Below are 18,937 nucleotides of genomic sequence, written 5' to 3' on the forward strand. Positions count from 1 at the left end.
GAGTTTTAAGGTTTGTTTCTTTTTTGTTGGTTTTGCTACTCCTATTTGTGTATCATTTTTGGTAAATAAGTTTACCAAACGCTTTCTCTGACTCGGTGTCCGTGTTCTTGGGAGTGGGAAGAGTGGGGGAGAGTGCAGATTTTGTGCTGCGCCTAGGTTCCCCTAGACCTGGGCGTAACAGTAGCTTGACAATCATCAAATCCTAACAGCTTTTGTCTCTACTCACCGGAAGACCATGGTGCAGTTCTGCCAGTCAAATGGAAAGTAGTTGACGGTGATGGCACAAGCACTGCGGTAGATGGCGGGAGGCAGCCAGTACACGCAGCCGTTAGGAGACACCAGAGCGTTGCAGTACAGAGCCACCTCGAACTGTCCATCCATACTGCGCACAGGTTAGAACAGAGGGGAACTCACACACACATTGCTTCTACAGTGTGTTTTTCTTATGTATACAGGCAGAAGTAAACATTATAGCTGCACTTGATTAAAATACTTTTGACTAAATTAGTGTCTGGAGTATTACACTTCTCTGCCCACAGGAAGTGAGATACAAAAATGAACAACTAGGATGAAAAACAAACACTTACTCAATTTCCTTTCTTTGATTTCTTAAACATTGTCTTTCTACCCGTTAGCTCATTATGTACCAGCAGGTAAATATAGTCAATGCATTGCAATAACACATCTTTTTTAAAATCTGCCCCTTTAGTTTGTATGGCTGAGTTATGTAACTTTTAAATGACTGATTACAACAACAACATACCCACAAAATGTCCTTGGAATCAAAAGAAAGAAAAAGTCTTTATATTACTCTTTGTTTGCTTTCAAAGCTTTTAAACTCATTGTGATAAGTTACACATCAATGCTAACTACATCTAATAAGATAGTTCTTCTGAGCTGCAGTTGAAGTTTTAGTGACTGACCTGGGGAAATGTGCTTATTAAATGTGTGGCTGATCCATTGCTTGAGACAAATTGTTCACACTCACTTGTTCTCCAGTATGACTTCAGGCAGCCAGATGCTCTTGGAGGGCATCCGCAGCTCAGAGGTGATGTTTCCATAGAGCGCTGACCTGGGCGGTTGGTCCCATCTGAGCCTGTAGTCACACCATTGCTACAAACAGAGACACAGTGGGTTTGTAATCAGTGCAAAGCAGCTACAAAGAATCCAATGGGTGAGGTGTGAGTAAGGTTACCATTTCTATCCAGACGCTTGTTGTCAGGGCCTCCTCCTTTTCACTCTGAAGGAAGATAGGGTTAGTACATAGTGTTACCCATAATGCTCTAATAACCACGGGCACCAATCGAAAACACCAGACTGAACTTCACTCACCAGAGAGATGAGGTTAGTGAGAGTCATTTTGATGTCGACCTGAGTGATGTCCCCGCTGTTCTCCATCGGGCGGACGTTCTTGTTGTAGCCCTTCATCAAATCCTTGAAAAGATCCCCTTCAAGGTTGAGCGCTGATGCTGCAGGAACATATGAGGGACAAGTGATAGAAAAGGGACTAAATCAAAGAGTGCTCCATCCATTTTACATATTAGTCTCAGTTTGAAGCCTAATGAAAGAGTTGCTTAATGTCTCCTGTGGCTCTGGAGAGAGGTTTCCAAAGTTTGTCAAATAACCCTGATGATGTCTTATTATTGTCAGCAGGGTTATCTCAGTTTGGGCTTGACACATTGTGAACAAAACTGCTTAAAAACTAGATGTGTAAAGTTTGAGAGACATGATCAGTGGAGTGCTGTATAGGTAAGATCCTCCGTTGTTGGTGCTTGATCTATGCTACGGGCTAGAAGTCATGCTTGTGCTACATCAAATCTAACTACCGTTTTTTAACCTGCCTCTTATCAGTCTCCCTAATACACTTCAAGTATGTGCTGTATAACTTCGCTGATACAAAGCATCTCTCGGTACCACTGTATACTTGTATCAGCAAAGATAATACAGCAATCACCTGATATTCCCCTATGACGAGTATAAAACTGGAACCCGCATGAAGTCTACTACAATGAACTATAAAGCAGAGCAAACTCACACAGCATGAGTATGGTCCAACTTTGTTTACATGCCTTGCCAAATAATGAATTACAATTGGGTAACAATTTATATTTACATCAAAGGTACATCGTTGTGGTTTGATTCCTCACTGAACCTGGGGCAGTTTCGTGAAGAGTGACGCTTAGTGTACTGCAACCTCTGTAATTTGGCCGAGAGTTGAGTACTACTTTTTGTTGGTATTGAACATGCAAATATGATTAGTAGTAGGTGTGATGGAAACTCCTGAAGCAATGGAGACAGGACTCAGAGAGACACGTGGAGAGCAGGAACTTTGATAGCAAACACTGCTGGTTCGAGCAGAGAATTCACAAGACATGTCGTGTGCCACGAGTTGACACAGCGGTTGCCAAACCAATTCTGAAGAACTCTACCCCAGACCCATGTATTTAGCTAGTTCTGAGAGAATAATCAACAGCTGACACCAACAGGCAGGAACAGGGAGATAAAACACTGAGAGCACAGCAGCCCAAGGTTGTAGGCAAACTGGGTCGAAGGTGTGGGCCTAGGAAAATATGTCCCCAACAGTAGGAAGAGCAGTACTTGAACTGTTCCTTAATGTTAGAATTAACTTAATTTGATTACAGTTTGACGACACAATATTAAATGTAAACAACGTACCTTCATTAAGCATGTTACACCTTTCTGAGAAATTGATGTTGCACTTAATAACATACTTAAAATAATCTGGCTTTACAAATATAAACACAATGCAAATCCAGATAAACTAAGCAACAAGATGCTTCTCCTAAATCTGACAGCAGCCTACCTGTGGCAGAAATCATGAAGACCCTCACAAAGAGTGACAGGGAGAGTGGAGGTAATGAATCCATTAGTGTTTGTGATGCTCTGTCCGAGACAAAGCAATGATCACTAATCTGATACACACGCACACTACTCCATGGGCTTACTGGCACTCAAACTATGTGTGTGTCTGTGTCTAAATGTGTGTGTGTGTTTCCTAGCAGAAGTCAGGGCTGATGGGATTGGTGGAGGTTTAGAGGAATGGTTGGGGGTGGGTGGGGGAGTTGATGATTGTTAGGGTTAAATCCAAGAGTTTATTTCTAGGTCTGCATAGTCAGCTGTCACAATGCGTTCACACACAAACACACACCCACGACACGCACTTCAGGCATTGTACTTAGTGCTTGGCTGCCTACATTGTTAAGGTGCACCATAAAAAAAACACAAGTTGTAACTCTGTTTCTAGCACCTGGCTGTTGTCATTCAGACAACAAATGTACAAAGTAACTCATGGATACTGTGAGGGTACATTTACTACATCAGTGATCTATAAAGAAAACATAACGTTTTCCACCAGAAGCCTTGGTTCAATGTGTTTTCTGCAATGAACGGATCACAGACAATAGATTAGACGCATGCGTGTCTGCAAGCCAGAAAGTTAAAAATCAGTACAGAGGACAAGGCAACAGGTGATACATCTCTTCCTTTTACAGCTCTCCCTCTGTGATGAGTGGCCAGGCTCTGTTTCACTACAGTGTGTGTCTGCGTCACACAAATACTTGTTACTGGCATGATTTGCCACAATTCCCACACACACATAAAAACACCAGTTGATGTGTTGCAACAGGAGTATGTATGAGTGTTTACTCAGCTGTCCCACTTATTTCCCTGTATATCTCTCCTAGCATTTGGCAGAAAATGACCACAGATTAGTGGGCAAATATTAGTTGTGGAGGTACTTTGTTTTTGTTCAACTCATTTAGCCAATCATCACTGCTGACAAACTCTGAGCCTCGGGAACCACTTTGCCAGTTGGACAAAACTCAACACACAGCAAACACACGGGGCTGTCCACGCTTCAAAGGTGTCACTTCCTTAAGCAACAGTTGTCTTTACTTGAAATGCTCTGACTCATAACAGACAATAAGAGACTTTAAAGGTCAGCCTAGTTCTGCGTCCAGTTACAATTCCCCATCCGGGAAATAACGAGTGAAGACAGGGAGGAGGTGAGAGGGTGCTGGTCACTGGCAGCTGCAGTGTTGATGGGAAAGCTTACCCTTAAAGAGTCGGAGGATTGAGGTCAATCTTGGGTCACGACAGTAACCAATCAGCCGCGACACCTGTCTCTCAAGAGTGTGTTTGCATGTTAGCAAACTGCCGGACACAGAGGCAAGATACTGAAGGATTAGTAGCATTGCTGTCAGCTTATTTGAATATCTCACATCTAACGATCAACACTCAACATGCCATAGCAATAACAATTTTATTTATATATAGATTTATTTTTTACAAAAATACAAATGCTTTTCTTTGTACAAATAAATATAGTAAGAATCAGGTAAGAATACAAATAATATTTACAGTCTGTGTGCTTCACAAGAGGCTCAACCTTTGCAAAAGACAATATGAATAACTTATCACTTTGTACGGATTTATAAGTTAAACAACGCTGCGTCTCCGACCACATAAAAAAATCCTGTGGCATGATGGGTGGGCGACAGTGGGATTGATACATTCAAGGTTGTGTTTTCATTTAGAGCCAGGCTCTGAGAGAAGGAAAACAAATCAATGCTTTTCACAAAAGACAGAAGAAAGTTTGAGTGAGTGTGCGTTTATGTGCGTCTCTCTGTCCCATGACGAGGCTTTTCTGGTGCAAATAGGTCTCTGTGAGAGTCTTTGTGCTTTCATCGTCATCTCACACTTTGAGTGCGTCCAGTGCTACAGAGATTATCCTTGGCACACTGCGGTAAAAGGACTCGTTCTCTAGGCCCACAAGACTGTAGAAGGTCAAAGGTCGTCCGCCCACTACTGCTCTGACCCGCGCCTGATAAAGTCCTCGATCATTCTTGGAGCTCAGATCAACTAACACCTGAACAAAAAAGAGAGAGAGAGAAAAAAGGCGTACATTAGACACAATTCTCTTTATCAATTGCTTATTCACTTCTGTCAACTTCTCAATCTTAAATTATAGTTCACCTCTTGGAAGCTCATGCGGAGGTTTTTGCTCGGGATGCTCAAGACCCAGCTGTAGGAGTCTCTGACCTGGCTGACCTGCTGTGAGGTCTCTCTGACTCCAGGGCAAACTGCAGGAACAAACAAAAACATTTGATTTGAGAAAAACATCAACTTTCCTCGAACAAATATTACACACATTGTTTTGTGAAGGTATTTAATGGAAGTCAGAACAAAGTGTGGTACATACTTTTCCCACTGGCCCCAGGTGTCTGCCTCTTCCGAAGGAGGCTCCGGTATATTCTGTGCAGACTTCGAGTCTTTACTGCTTGCACAGCTTGTCTAGGGTCAGCGGTGGTCTCTGAGCGAGGAGCCCCCTCAGTGACCACAGACGTTGACTGCATAGGAAGCGGTAACGCTGAAGATTTCATTTCTGTTCCGTCTCCATTCTCAACAAAAGTAAAATCCTCCGACGTGACGCTCCAGTTTACATCAGAAGAAGAGTCTCTATCTGGCAATGTTACACTTAGTGACTCATCTTCTGTCACTCCTTCATCTTGTGTCCTTACTTTCTGAATCTCACTCATCAGGGCTGTTAAAAGAGACCAAGGTTTCTGGGGTTCCTGTGAGGATGAGGATGAGGAGGATGCTCCCGTGGAAGAAGACGTTGAATGGGGACTGTTGGGAGACTCCTCCTGGAGGTACACTGTGTCCATGGACAGGATGGGAGGAGCAGCTCTGGATTCCAATTTTGAGCGCAGGGCTGAGATAAAAGATTGAAATTCTGCCTCCAGCCGATGTACCGAGGAATCCTCTGTCTGGAGAGGACGAGTAAAAATAGAGATAGATATTAGGTGAAGCTTCATTAATCCCAAAAATATAATTAATTTCCATGTCTAAATCAACAGCATCCTACATTCCCCCAATTGCCGTTGAAAGCAACTGTCAGCGTTGATTTTATCTAATTAATTCCTCCCAGTTGAATCATCAAAAAATATATTGATATTTCAAAGATCTTTACTGAATCAATAAACATATAATGAACCTCTTTACTGATTCAGATGATTCTATAAAAGATTGTATATAAGGATAACTGAATATTTGAAAAATGTATGAAATGTTTATAGATTTTCTTTGACATTGAACACTTTTATTGAGGTTCCCGAATGAAGCTTTGAGTGTCAAAACAAATGAAATTCTACAAAAGTATAACACTAATAATATAGCTGTATCTTTAACGACAATTACGCAGAACTACCAGGTTTTATATATTTTTAACAAACAGACAGAAATGTTGCCTGTAATATACCTGTAAGAAAAGGTTGTGCTCTTGTCTTTTTGGCGTGGAGGTGTCTGTTGATTTGTCATTTTGTTGTTTGTCCAGATCCTCAGCAATATTTCTCAGATATTTCTCCCAGTCGTCCACTGAGGGTCCCACCTCTCTGAATAAGGATGGAGGAACTGGAGAGGGACCCTGCTGTGTAGGCACCATAGCTCCACCTAGCTGTTCTGCAAGTAATAAAAACCATGTTAGAAACCTGACTTCAAAACCCAATGTCTTATTATATCAATGCACCTAAAGAGACATTTGTACAGTTGTATATGCATGGCTTCCTGTAAGTTATTTATAGATTTTATTCTCAGATAAAATGGAATAAGACAATCTAAAAATGAAGTACCTTTAATCTGTATGAGACGGGGGCTCAGGGCCAGGTCCCTTCGTTCTCTGGTGTGAATGAAGGCGGTGCTGTAGATGTGCTCCACCAGCTGAGGAAGAGTCTGGGTGAAGAAGGTCAAGTCCACTTTGTCCCGGATGTAGTCCTCTGCCCTCTGGAGCAAGTCTAGCAGGGTTTGTATGAATGAACGCAACTCTGGATGACAGAGAGAGAACAGATAAGAAAACTCAAAATCTGAGGAACATAAATAATAAGTGGTCTGCCTATTGTTTATTCTTCATCCATCAAGCTGAGATTTTAAATTAGAGCACTTACGACATTTCTTAAAGCGGGTGAGGCACTTGTCCTCTGCCATCCGGCTGCAGGCGCTGGCTGACTGACCGGGGGGGCAGGTCAGGGTGTAGAAACGACAGATGGAGCTGAACTCCGACCGCTGTTCCTCCTCCGTCATTTCTGTTGTCTTCAGAAGCTCCTGGCAGGTCGGCTCCCTGCTTCCAAAGGACTCTAAAATAATGCAAACAGATTGTAGTATTGTAGATTAATTACATATTTTAATATTTAGATATCAGCTGTTTTAGCTTCTGTGGTGTTTTATAGTTGCATGAAACTCACTGTGTATCTCAGCCTGAATCCAGTCAGAGAAGGCAGACACCCGAGTGTAGACTCCAGGCTTGCCCTTCTCCCCACAGCCGTCTCCCCAGGAGGTAATGCCGAAGAGCTGGAACCGACCTGAGATTCGGTCCTGGTAGATCAAGGGGCCTCCAGAATCACCCTAAAGATGACAGAAAACCCCAAAACGTTATAGAAAATGATGGGTGTTGCTGAAACATATCAACAAACTAAAGGGTATCAATACCTATGCACTGTTTTAAAGGTGTGTCAGTAGTTAAAGGGAACCCCCAACTATAACCTGAGAGATCAGATAAGAAATGTTGTTCTGCCCACCTGACATGAGTCTATTCCTCCGGAGAGATAGCCAGCACACAGCATGGTATTTGTGACCAGTTCTTTGCCAAGGGCGCTCTTACAGGTGCTCTGAGGCAGCAGAGGCACCTTGGCCTCCATCACCACGTCAGCAGATGGACCATCTGTAGAGAAACACACAGAAATGTTATATGTTAACTATTGATAGGTTTCAATATACAACAGCACTTTTAAGAAACCAAAACATCTTTTAAACAAAAAACTAAGCTATAAATATCATGAACTTCCAGGTAAATGATGGCCTTACTCACCCTCAAAGAGGGAGCCCCAGCCTGCCACCAGACACGGACTGCCAGTAGGGGGCTCCATGCCGGAGGGGAGACACACCGGGGTCACACGACCAGACAGGACGACTGGGGAAGCCAGCTCCACTAGGGCTATATCGTTGTTAAATGTCTTTGGATTGAACTGTGGGAGGTGAAGAAAGATTGATTGATTGAAGAAATGAAAGAATGACTGATCTGGTTGTTGAACCAGGGAGGTGTAATGGGAGAGGTAATACTCTATTATGCCTCTAATGCATCTTCACCTCGGATAGTTACCTTAGGATGAGGGATGATGCGGTTCACTTTGAGAACCTGCTCATCAGGGTCCGTCTTTGTGATGTCAAACTCCCCCACCACTGCAGTCCAGTAGCTCTCACTCCGGCTGCTAAAGAGGTCAAAACAATAAGAGAACGTTGGAATGAGTGAGTGATAAACACTATGATAAACACTATGATAAACTCCAATCAAAGATCTTATTATAGTTGCAGAGAAACAGTGATGCACACTCACCCAGCAAAACAGTGAGCTGCAGTGACCACCCAGGAGCTGTCCACCAGCACCCCCCCACACATCAGGCCACCATCTAGCTGGAGGTTGACCAGCCAGGGCCAGCTGCCTGGAGGAGCCGGTGAGCCCCCCACGATCCGGGAGCGAGGCTGTGTGATGTTCTGCACCGCGGACGACCTCTGACCACACACTGCTGCTGGGACAGAGACACAGAGGGTCACAAACTGAAGAAACATCAGTTATATTTTTGTATTTATTTGTTTAACTTATTCTTTATTATTTATTTCTCATATTCCCCTTTACATCCAATAGTATTTCAATTTAGATGAACAATTTCTTTAACAAGGGGTCACAACATGTATAAGGTCTCAAATCCCCCAAAACATCAACATGAGAATATGAAAAACAAATGTGTAGAAGTCAAATCAATAGTAACACTGACAACGTAAATAACACAGGTAGGCCTATAGCAAAAATAAAATAAAATAAAAGATGGGTTATAGACACTGTAAAGTCAATAATACAGTCCAATACACTTAGGAAAAATATCCATATACCAGGACATTTCAAAATAATATGGCTTCATTTGAAAGAAGCCATATTATTATTTTGGAGTGTCACACAGTCCAGTTCCTTTTTTATCCAGCCTTTGTAATACTTCCATTATTATTATTATTATTATTATTATTATTATTATTATTATTATTATTATTATTATTATTATTATTATTATTATGTTTCCTCCACCAATGGCGTCCATCTTTCTTTAACATTTTTAATTTTCCCTCTAAAAAAAATTCATTGTATACATATTTCTTAGAATTGTCAGCCATTAAGCATCGGTGGGGGGATCTTTTTTAAGCCATTTTATTGTAATTGTTTTCTTCGCCGCTGTTAGTAATATTTGTAAGAAAAATCTGCTTTTTATAAAGAAACATTGAATCACTTTGCAAATAAGCCTCACACTTTTCACAGACAAAGATCATCTGTATGAAGACATGACTGATGTATCCCCTCACCCTGTGCATGCGTCTGTGTGGCAGGTTCCAGGTTCTGCATGGTGTTCAGCAGGCTGCACTGGAGCACCCGAGCGCTGCAGCTCTCCCCCATGATCCTGATGCAGCTCTCTTTGTCCAGTTCACCAGCTGGGCAGCGATGCTGGTAGTATGCACAGGCCTGACTAAGAGCCCAACTCCGCTCAGCTTCATCTTGAAGCTTCTGCGCCTTACTGATGACATCACAGCTGGGCTCTGAAAGGGCATTGGCAGGAGACGCTGTTGGGGCGAGAAGGAGAGTTTACTAAGAAAGCATTCATTGGTTCAACATGGCTCAAGATGCTCACTGATTATAAGTGGAAGAAAGAGTCCTATTTGACTTACAACAGGAGCCAGACAGCTGTCCACAGTCCTGAAACAAACAGGGAACACAGCCTCGGCAGCCTGCTTCCGCCCGACTTCTCTCAGATGATGCACGGTCCAGAGTGGACAGGGCACTAGTCATGGCCGCCTCGAGAACCACAGTGCCTCGATCAGAGAGTGCTGCAGGAGAGGAAAGGGAGACACAGAAAAGAAAGAACAACATGTGAGACAAGCTGGCGGGAAGGAAGCGAAGTACGGCAAGACAGAGAAGAAGACAGGAGCCAGACTCATGTGTTGGTCAGGCTGATATGCCAATATATATATTATGTTATCAGCTTATATGTTGGCCAAGTGACAAGTAGTTACAGTAAAATGGCAAAGAAACATTTGCGGTAATGCCTCAATTAAAGCAGTTCTGCACATTATCAGTTTAATGACTGTTTATCAAAACATATTTAAAAACGTTTTATGAAAAATAATTGTTTAAAAAAGAACGAGATCAACAGGCTAATTGCATAATGGACTGATACTACTTTCATACTTTTTTGTTGATAAATGCATGTTCATTGACTGAATTCTGACAAAATAGGAAGGACAACTTAATCGTTAACTGCAGACCAGCGTTTTCTGTGGGAACATTATGAGTCCACATCCGTTATGTGAGCATCAGTATTAACTGGTGGCACTTTCTGGTATGTGTGCGAGGACCCCCCTTTCTCTCATGCTGCTCTTTCAGCTCATTGGCAGCGTGTTAGGGAAGCTAGCTCACGCTCAGCGCGCTGGTGAGGATTCAGCAGACTCAACATCAATCGGGCCGCCGACCCTGCAGCCCCCCTCTGTGCCGCACCACATCACAGGATAGGCTACTAACAACAACAATGCTGATTGAAGACTTAATTAGAAGGCCAGGGCTGAGCTGGCAGAGGCTGGCGAGCAGGGGCAGACCCTAGGGGTGGCTGGGACCCTGAGTCCCTTGTTCTAAACACTCTAAACACACAGTGCCATCACCAGCCGTTTGTATGAAGGCTCTGCTGTACTCAGCACTTCAACCAGGGAAGGCCAGGGGTCCCCCACCAATGTGCTTTACTGCAGGATTTAAGTATTCATGCATAAAGCCTGACTGAAAAAGTGCCGAATGAGATACACTTATAAATGTATAAAGACATACAAATACAGCTGATGATATTTCTGATCCTTGCAGCTTGAAGACAGTTTTTATGTGTATAAATACATAGTCTACTCAAATGTGTTGCATTACTTCTTTAGGGTTACTAGGGTTAGCCACCTGCTGCTCCTCAGAAAAACACTAAACCGTGAAAGATTGTTAAATAATGTCAGCAATAATTCAATTTAAATAACAGAGAAGGCCTATAGCAAAACACAACATTCATTGATATATGTTGTGCCTCTTTGTACATCCTGTATGTCAGCTGTAGTATTAAGCTATGTTATAGATATTGTTAGCATCACCAAGTTTTGCCTGCTTTACTCCCAGAGAGATACAACGCTTTTGAAGCATCACTAGTGTTTAATTTGCGGGGCTCTCAACCTTATGCATTAATACAAATGGATCTGTCTATGGCATATATCCTACATAGCAATTGTTGATTAGTTATTTGCAGCCCTCAGGAGGTGTGAAACTGCTTAAATGCCAGATATCTATACTATAATCCCTTACAGGTCATGTTGTCACTACCTTTAAAATATACTGCAACATGAGAAATACCTTACCTTTGAGAGCGCTCTGAGGCATCCTGTAGACCTCTCGACCTGCCGGGGCTCCCAGCAAACAGTGGAGTCCCATCAGCAGCAGAGATATGAGCAGCAGCATGGTGTCAGAGCATCAGACCTCCACTCCACAGCGACAACAAGCAGACAGGCAGGAGAGGACGCAGAGCTGGTGGAGGTGAGGCGAGCCTGCAGGGTTTCCAGGTCCTTATTGTGAGGTTTCTCTTTGAAATCCTTCTCTGTCTCCCTCCTCCTGACTCTTTGGACTCTCTCCCACACTGTGGTGCAGGGCATCTGTCTGTACGTTTACTTAGAGGAACAATAGGTGCCTGGAGTGGTCCCTGGTATATATAGAGTCCCCCAGGGGAACACCAGTAAGTGGGAGGGGGGACCGGACAGGAAAGAGAGGGAGAGGGAGAGGGAGGGAGGAGGGAGAGATGCTCCCATGGCCAATACACAAACAGATGAATTCATTAAGACTGTGACAGCAAATCGGGTGCAACTTGCCAAGGCTGGACATTACAAAGAGGTTTGGTTCTATGAAAAGAGACAGAGGGAGGGAGAGAGAGAGAGAGATGCAGATAGGGAGGGGGGAGAGAAAGGGAAGGCAGAGTGATTGGCTGGGCGGCAGGAAAGGGGGTGTTGTTTGAATTAATTAATGTGAGAGGAAGAGGGAGAAAGATATGCAGATAAAGATATGGGCTGATGTGACACTGGAGTGGAGGAATGTAGATCAAGAGAGAGAGAAGTCTGTGAGCGTCTGAAGTGAAGAGTCACAGGGAAAAGAGGGAGGTTGAGTGACAGAGTGTGAGAGAGCGGGAGAGAGGGTGAGGGAAGTGTCTGCCATTCTGTGTGCCGCTCAAAGAGGGCTTTGTCCCCGGCGTCCCTCTGAGGATGCCCACATCAAAGCCGTCCACCGGGCATCACTTGGCCGCCGCCTCCATTGATCACTTACAGTCCTTTACACCCCCCATTAAAATATTGTCAGTTCACATCACTTTTGTCTTTCTCTGCTGAACTCTGCTTTTGTTACATAAAGAAAAGATTACATATGAATATTATGTATTTTTAAGGTAAACACTTTCAATTTAGAGCCATTCAGTGTCAACGTTTTGGATTGTGTCTTGTCACTGCAACTGCTGGAACTCGAGTAAAACTGACGTACTGATTTTCAGACAAAATGTTAGAACTCATGACATGATGATATGTTTGTAAATCTTTCCATCTGAAAAAGACTATGTAACTGTAGCTTGTCATCTTTTTAAAGCTCAAACAATAACATTATGTGAAAAACATCTTCATCTATAATAACTTAAGAATTATGACAAAAAAAGCTTTTTTTAACAACAATTAAATTATTATTGTTAATGAATTACCAATGCCGAACCATAAGCCAGGATTCCTTATCATATAGGGGCCATTCTGCATTAAAGAATATTTTATGATTTTTTCATTCTAACACTGGTTTCAGAGGATGCAGGATGTGCCAGTACGTAGTCTGTCAGATATGCAAGTTTGTTTTGTCAGACAAACTTTGTCAATATAACTCTGTATATCAAAGTATATCCAATATAATAAGAAAACATTTCACTCTTCCACATCACAGAAGCAAGGCGTCATTTTCTTATTATTAGATTGTACTGTAGTTCACAGCATATAAGGGTTACAGTACACTTCCAGACTTTTGGATGGTTGAAATCTCTGCAGGGAGTGATCCAAATATAACACTGATACAAACAAAATGTTCTCTACATTCACAGGCATCACAGTGGAATGATCACAGTCTACATGCACACAGAAAGAAGTCTGTGCCGACCAGTCTCCCAATCGAGAAGCACAACTTGGAGCCAACTAACCGGCTGAACGACAAAAAGAGAAGCGGCCGAATCTAGCAGGGCATTATCAAAGAGAGCCGTGCACTGCTGCCACACCGACAGCATACAGTACGTGTTAGAGAGTGTGTGACTGAGTGTTGGTGTTTCACTCAAAGTTTGTGCTGCCAACACAAATGCTTTGCTGGTGAAACAGATGAGGAAGAAACAAAAACAAAAACAAGAGCAAGAAGAAATATGATGAGGAGTCAGAAGATGACATGTCTTCCTTTTGAAGCCGTGCTTTCAGACGTTAGTTAGTGTGTGTGTGTGTGTGTGTGTGTGTGTGTGTGTGTGTGTGTGTGTGTGTGTGTGTGTGTGTGTGTGTGTGTGTGTGTGTGTGTATGTTTTGTTGTGTGCATTGTGACCCAGCCCCCTCCATGCACCCGTGCGGCACAATGGCCCTGAGATCTGAGAGCAGGATCAGGCGGAGCGGAGCGGGAACGGCATGGGACAAACGGGCGGCACTCTTTCATTTCTTTGCCCCCTCAATCTGTTTGCCTTTGATGTCCTTTGATTAATTTGCCTTCTGCTCACTCTTCCTTCATCTATCCACCAAGCGTGGAGCATTCTGTCCTCCTTTCTCCTCCTCCGCCTGCCTGCCCTTATCCCCACCAACGGTGATGTTGTAACTTATCCAACGATAAAATACTTTGAATGATGTAAACGTGATGCGATCAAGTAATCTCTTATTTGATCAGATCTCTGTCAGTATATTTAGGCGGCAAACTGTACAGATACTGTTCTTTTGTTATTGATGACAGTGTTTGTGTTTTTTCTCCTGATTGGTTGGGTTTTCCATTGGTTGAGTTTTCCAAGGCACTTATCCTTAATAAAGCAGTCAGATACATCATGTACTCATGAGAGTGTCAATGGTAATGCCTCTACTCAGAACAAATGAGGTTGAAGCTGCTTTTAGTATTGCGCTGACAATATTAAAGGTGATAAACACAAGGCAGTTACATACGTATATACATATATCATATAAAGTGAGCTCATCTGCTGTGCTCTTGTGTCTTTAAATTATGATCACCTTTATAAAATGGTGGATACTCTCACATTACAACTATATTTCTGGTCTTTCCTCTTTTTTATTCAATTTTTACCTTTTCTTTGAAGGGTTCTATTTACAAATACCCTGCCCTACCTTAACTTAAAAGTAACATGAGCAAGCAGTAAGGAAGACATTGTGTTGCTCTCATTTGACCTACATTTTTCTGCGATCCACCTGTAACAAACAGCATAGGCGCGTTCACACTGGAGTACTTTTACCCCGTACTTTTCCCGTTTAGTTCCGTAAGTACCCCTTATGTTGCGTTCACACCAAAAAGAGTACTTAGTGCCAGGAACTTTTACCCCCATGTTTAGTGCCTGCTAGAGAGGTGGTACCAAAAAAGTACCAAAAAAGTACCAATTTCTATTGGCTGGGCGAATTGCAAACCACGCCCCGTAAAACAGCCGCCTTTGTATTTGCTGGCATTAGCATTATTAGCATTAGCCCCGCGCACCAACGGAGAGAGACTAACTTTTGGCAACACAAAAAAAACATTGGAGCGGTGGAGATGAGGAGGTGTCGGCGTTCTGGCGATTTACTCGGAATTACTCATGATTAAAGTTTTGGACCCCAGGTATTTTTTTGGAACAATTACTTTGTCATCTGCATATGAATTTTTTTTGGGGGGAGGGGGGAATTGCAAACCACGCCCCGTAAAACTCGTAATAATAAGTGCCGGGGCACTAAGTGCCGGCACTAAGTACGACAAAGTACTTGGTGTGAAAGCGGCTATTGTTTGACAGGTTTGAAGACATGTTTAGGGTTTGCACAAGAAAATAAATGCCATTGCTTAACAACGGTAAACAAAATTGTTTTAAAGGTGGGGTAGGTAAGTTTGAGAAACCGGCTCGAGATACACTTTTTGTTATATTCCATGGAATGCTCTTAACATCCCGATAGCAATGAATATCTTAAGTGCTTTGACAAAAAATCCATAAAAAAAATTCATCTGTGGAAGCTGCAGCGCTGTAAAATACACGACCAATCATTTTAGCCGCCCCGGCTAAAATAACTGGATGGCCTACCTGCCTGTCAGCCTTCCATCTGTGCACAAACTTATCTCCCCTCATTGGTCATGTGCGCGTTCGTGTGTTGGAGGAGGGGCTCTGTAAGGAAGTGGCAGATTTTTTCCGGCAGTGTAGTTTCTAATTCTAGTGCACTGGAGCTGGTTTCTCCAAAATTACCTACCTCACCTTTAAATGTCTCAGTACAAACATTTAAACTTAACTCTAGATTTATTTGGCAACCTTTTTGGTAGGTGGGAGGAATTTAAAACAGGCAATGACGATTAATGAGTAGCTCATACTTTAGGCAATTTTGTTTTTGTTGCTTTATTAGTAGTTAGGAGTTGTCTTCATTGTTTGTAAGACACACAAATACACATTAAGTTATTACTGTTTTTTTGTCAAATTGCTTTGAAAAATAAGATTGTAAGCAGGAAGATTTGTAAAATCATCTGAGAAGTGTGTTTGCGTTTGACACTGGACCAGCTCGGCTGCAGAAATTAATGTGAATGCACAATCATTTGCTGAGCCTTCCAGAAGTGATTTACTGCAGGATGCTCATGCTCGTCCCTGACTGGCTGCTTGAGCAGGTTACATAAAGAAAACACACAATGCTCAGCATGAAATCACACCACAATGAGAACCTTAACAACAATCATGTTGAATAACACCCAGGTATTGTGTTCAGTTATGAAACCATTTCTCCTATTGTCTCAGGCCGAAAACAATTGAAATCTAGGTCAGTGGGGTACGCAGCGGCGAAAAGGTTCCCAACATTTCAGCACAGACAGACACTTGAAGCCCTGACAATAGTCAAGCAGAAGCAGCTCGTCTGCACAGGCCTGTTTTTGGGTCATTGTTAGACATGTTGTTAATTAGATCTATTATGACCTCAACAAGCACATTAACTGCCATTAAATGCACATCAACCACCAACTGTTCCATCATGATATATTCGTCTAAATGGAGTGAAAATGATGTGGTTGATTAAGTTTGTATGTAAACACTGCTCAGATTCTTTTTCTATTAATAATTAAACTAAACACGACCTTTGTTTTATCACACAATGACAAATGTGTATTTGATAAAAGTCAATACATGAAATGTAATTAATGGTTGCATTAAGAAATAAAGGGGTTTTATAATTTAATTTAATTCAAATTTGGTTTTGCTTATCAACAATCATTTATGAATAAAACTAGGGATCCTCTGTCTCCTCCGCCCAGCCATAACATGGGGTCGACCCCCTTCCCCCAATAAAGCTTTGATTGTCAGTGATACTGGGGGGCTGTTTCTTTGACATTTGAGGGCTTAAAACCTGCCATCTTTTGCTCTTTTCACACTTTGATTGGTAGATGTGGATATACTTTACCTGCAGGTGAAGGGGAACAGGCTAACATGTCCATCTCAATGTGATGCTGCAGATTTTGCGTTGAACTCTTTGCACCTAAAACCACAATGAACAGGAAAAAACCAGAATGAGCAAACCATATGTTTGTTGCATACAGCTGCACTTTATAGCAGGGCTGCAAAACACAAATATATACAGCAACGACCAATGTTTTCTTTATAGAATAATGTGCTGGTTCAATCAAATGTTAAAAAAACAGTGTACATCCAAGTTTATCAAAGTCCAATGGGGATGCCATAATGATTTTCAGTTAAAAACCCAAACATATTCGATGTAAGTCGCTTTGAATAAAAGCATCTAACAAATGACATGTAATATTCAGATTAATATGATATAAAGCTACTATGAAAAATTACTTCAACAATTATCAGAATATATTCAGATTATTTCTCAGTCGATTTAATAATCTTTTAGTCAATTTACTATTATGTCTTCTGTAAGTGCAAACAATTTAACCAAGTTGAGAAAAACCAACAACAATCCTGTCGATTCTACACAGTACCGTATGTCAAGTTGTTGTTTTTACCTTCTCATCTTCCATGAGCATACAACAACCTGCTCAACACTGACTAGCTCCAATCAATATTGTCCATTAGAAGTATTAAGTACGGGACAACCTGGGAATGGAGAATTTGTCAGTCAGGGTTTATACAAGCAAAGGAGGAAATACATTTCAGTACATTTAATAGATATCATTCATATTTGTAGTGGGTGCTAAAGAAAACAAAGCTCTACCCTTACAGCCAAGTTGACAATGAAAGTTATTTTTGCAAATAACATAACACAGTTCTGGTCAGAGGTAACATGAACAGAATATGAACATTTTTGGAGCACCAGACAGCTGAAAAGGAAAAACAGAAACATCTATGCTAAGTGATTGCAATCCACTGCTGACATGGAACAGCTGACTTGAAAAGGCTGACATCTAGTGTCACAATATTGAAACTTCTCTCAGCCCTGTCTGACAGAGTTGCTGAAACTGCAGTGTTCTGCATGATATCATGTTACATTAGCAAGCAAGCTCAACATGGGACAGTGAGTTCTCATAACACTAGGCGTAAAAAAGAAATCACTAAAATAAAATAAAAGGAGGTGTGTCCAATGTTGTAATACAAATCTGCATTGATTGGGATTAACTGGCTCGCATGAACTGTGATTGTGCATGTTTTTTGCAAAACTTGTTGTTCATTCAAATCATGACACATCAGTTATTAAAAAGGTGTAAAGTATATCACACGTTTACTATAGTTTTTAGGCACCATTTTCACTGATATTTAACCTCAAAGTATTGCAAATAACATTGGTTGTGTGCCAGTCACACGATAATATATTGATGGTCCCTTGATTAGGACCCTGTGTGAGTTAGGGCAGACCGGATGGGAATTTACCGTCCTCTGACTGACCGTCTGTGAAACTGAGGGAGAAGACGCCGCTGGATCCGGAGTGAATGTCTGTTGAATATTCAGCATACAAATAACTTCACCGCGGCAAGCGTGGTAACAAACAAGTAACTAACCATGCTAGCAAGCCAGCTAACTTTAGCTAATTTAAAATGGTCTCACCCCAGTCATCAACACTAGATATTCTTGTTATTTAATTAGCAGATTGCAAATTTTTCCGAAACTACATAACATTAAAATGTTGAGTAGCCTTCCAAATGTGCTTTAGAATGTGTTTAAATACTCACCAGTTGTTGTAAGTTAACTCCTTTTATCCTCCAGAGGTAATAGAGAATTTAAAATAACTGTATTAAAGTCTGATGAATCGACTTCGTCAGGTGCCAATTTAACGGCAATGAACCCACATTGTTACAACATAACTAGTAGCCTACTTATCGATAGGTATGCGAAATGTTGCATTTTATCAGAGACACTTTTAAAATTGAGAAATAAGATTGATTTAAAAACTCTGGACCTCACGATATAAATAGATAGAATTAGAGAAAATGAAAATTAGGCCACGTGGAGGCAGCATGGGACACACATTGAAAACACTCGCATCTCTCTCTGTCTCTCTATGTTTCTCTCTCTCTCCCCCCTCTCTCACACACACACACACACACACACACACACACACACACACACACACACACACAGACACACACACA

General features: G+C 41.8%; 2 protein-coding genes across 2 annotated transcripts in view; both read right to left on the reverse strand.

Moving 5' to 3' along the window:
- The window catches only part of chrng (cholinergic receptor, nicotinic, gamma), a 9,398-nt gene extending 6,503 nt beyond the window's left edge, over nt 1-2,895 (reverse strand). The window contains exons 1-5 of the mRNA XM_010785458.1: nt 2,825-2,895; nt 1,333-1,469; nt 1,196-1,240; nt 989-1,113; nt 227-382 (exon numbers count right to left, since the gene is read on the reverse strand). Coding sequence (XP_010783760.1) covers nt 227-382; nt 989-1,113; nt 1,196-1,240; nt 1,333-1,469; nt 2,825-2,888 — 527 coding nt within the window. The 5' untranslated portion in view covers nt 2,889-2,895. The remainder of the gene's footprint in view (nt 1-226; nt 383-988; nt 1,114-1,195; nt 1,241-1,332; nt 1,470-2,824) is intronic.
- A 1,523-nt stretch (nt 2,896-4,418) lies between these two features.
- prss56 (serine protease 56) lies at nt 4,419-9,857 on the reverse strand. The gene is made up of 13 exons (XM_010785459.1): nt 9,784-9,857; nt 9,424-9,678; nt 8,408-8,597; nt 8,174-8,282; nt 7,883-8,039; nt 7,593-7,735; nt 7,260-7,419; nt 6,963-7,151; nt 6,651-6,842; nt 6,281-6,480; nt 5,222-5,789; nt 4,996-5,102; nt 4,419-4,888 (listed from the first exon to the last, which is right to left on the reverse strand). The coding sequence occupies exons 2-13, from the start codon at nt 9,512-9,514 to the stop codon at nt 4,715-4,717; spliced, it is 2,280 nt and encodes a 759-aa protein (XP_010783761.1). The 5' UTR covers nt 9,515-9,678; nt 9,784-9,857; the 3' UTR covers nt 4,419-4,714.
- Nucleotides 9,858-18,937: the final 9,080 nt, after the last annotated feature.

This window comes from Notothenia coriiceps, unplaced genomic scaffold (assembly GCF_000735185.1).
Source record: "Notothenia coriiceps isolate Sejong01 unplaced genomic scaffold, NC01 NC01_scaffold00027762, whole genome shotgun sequence".
Classification (NCBI taxonomy): Eukaryota; Metazoa; Chordata; class Actinopteri; order Perciformes; family Nototheniidae; genus Notothenia; species Notothenia coriiceps.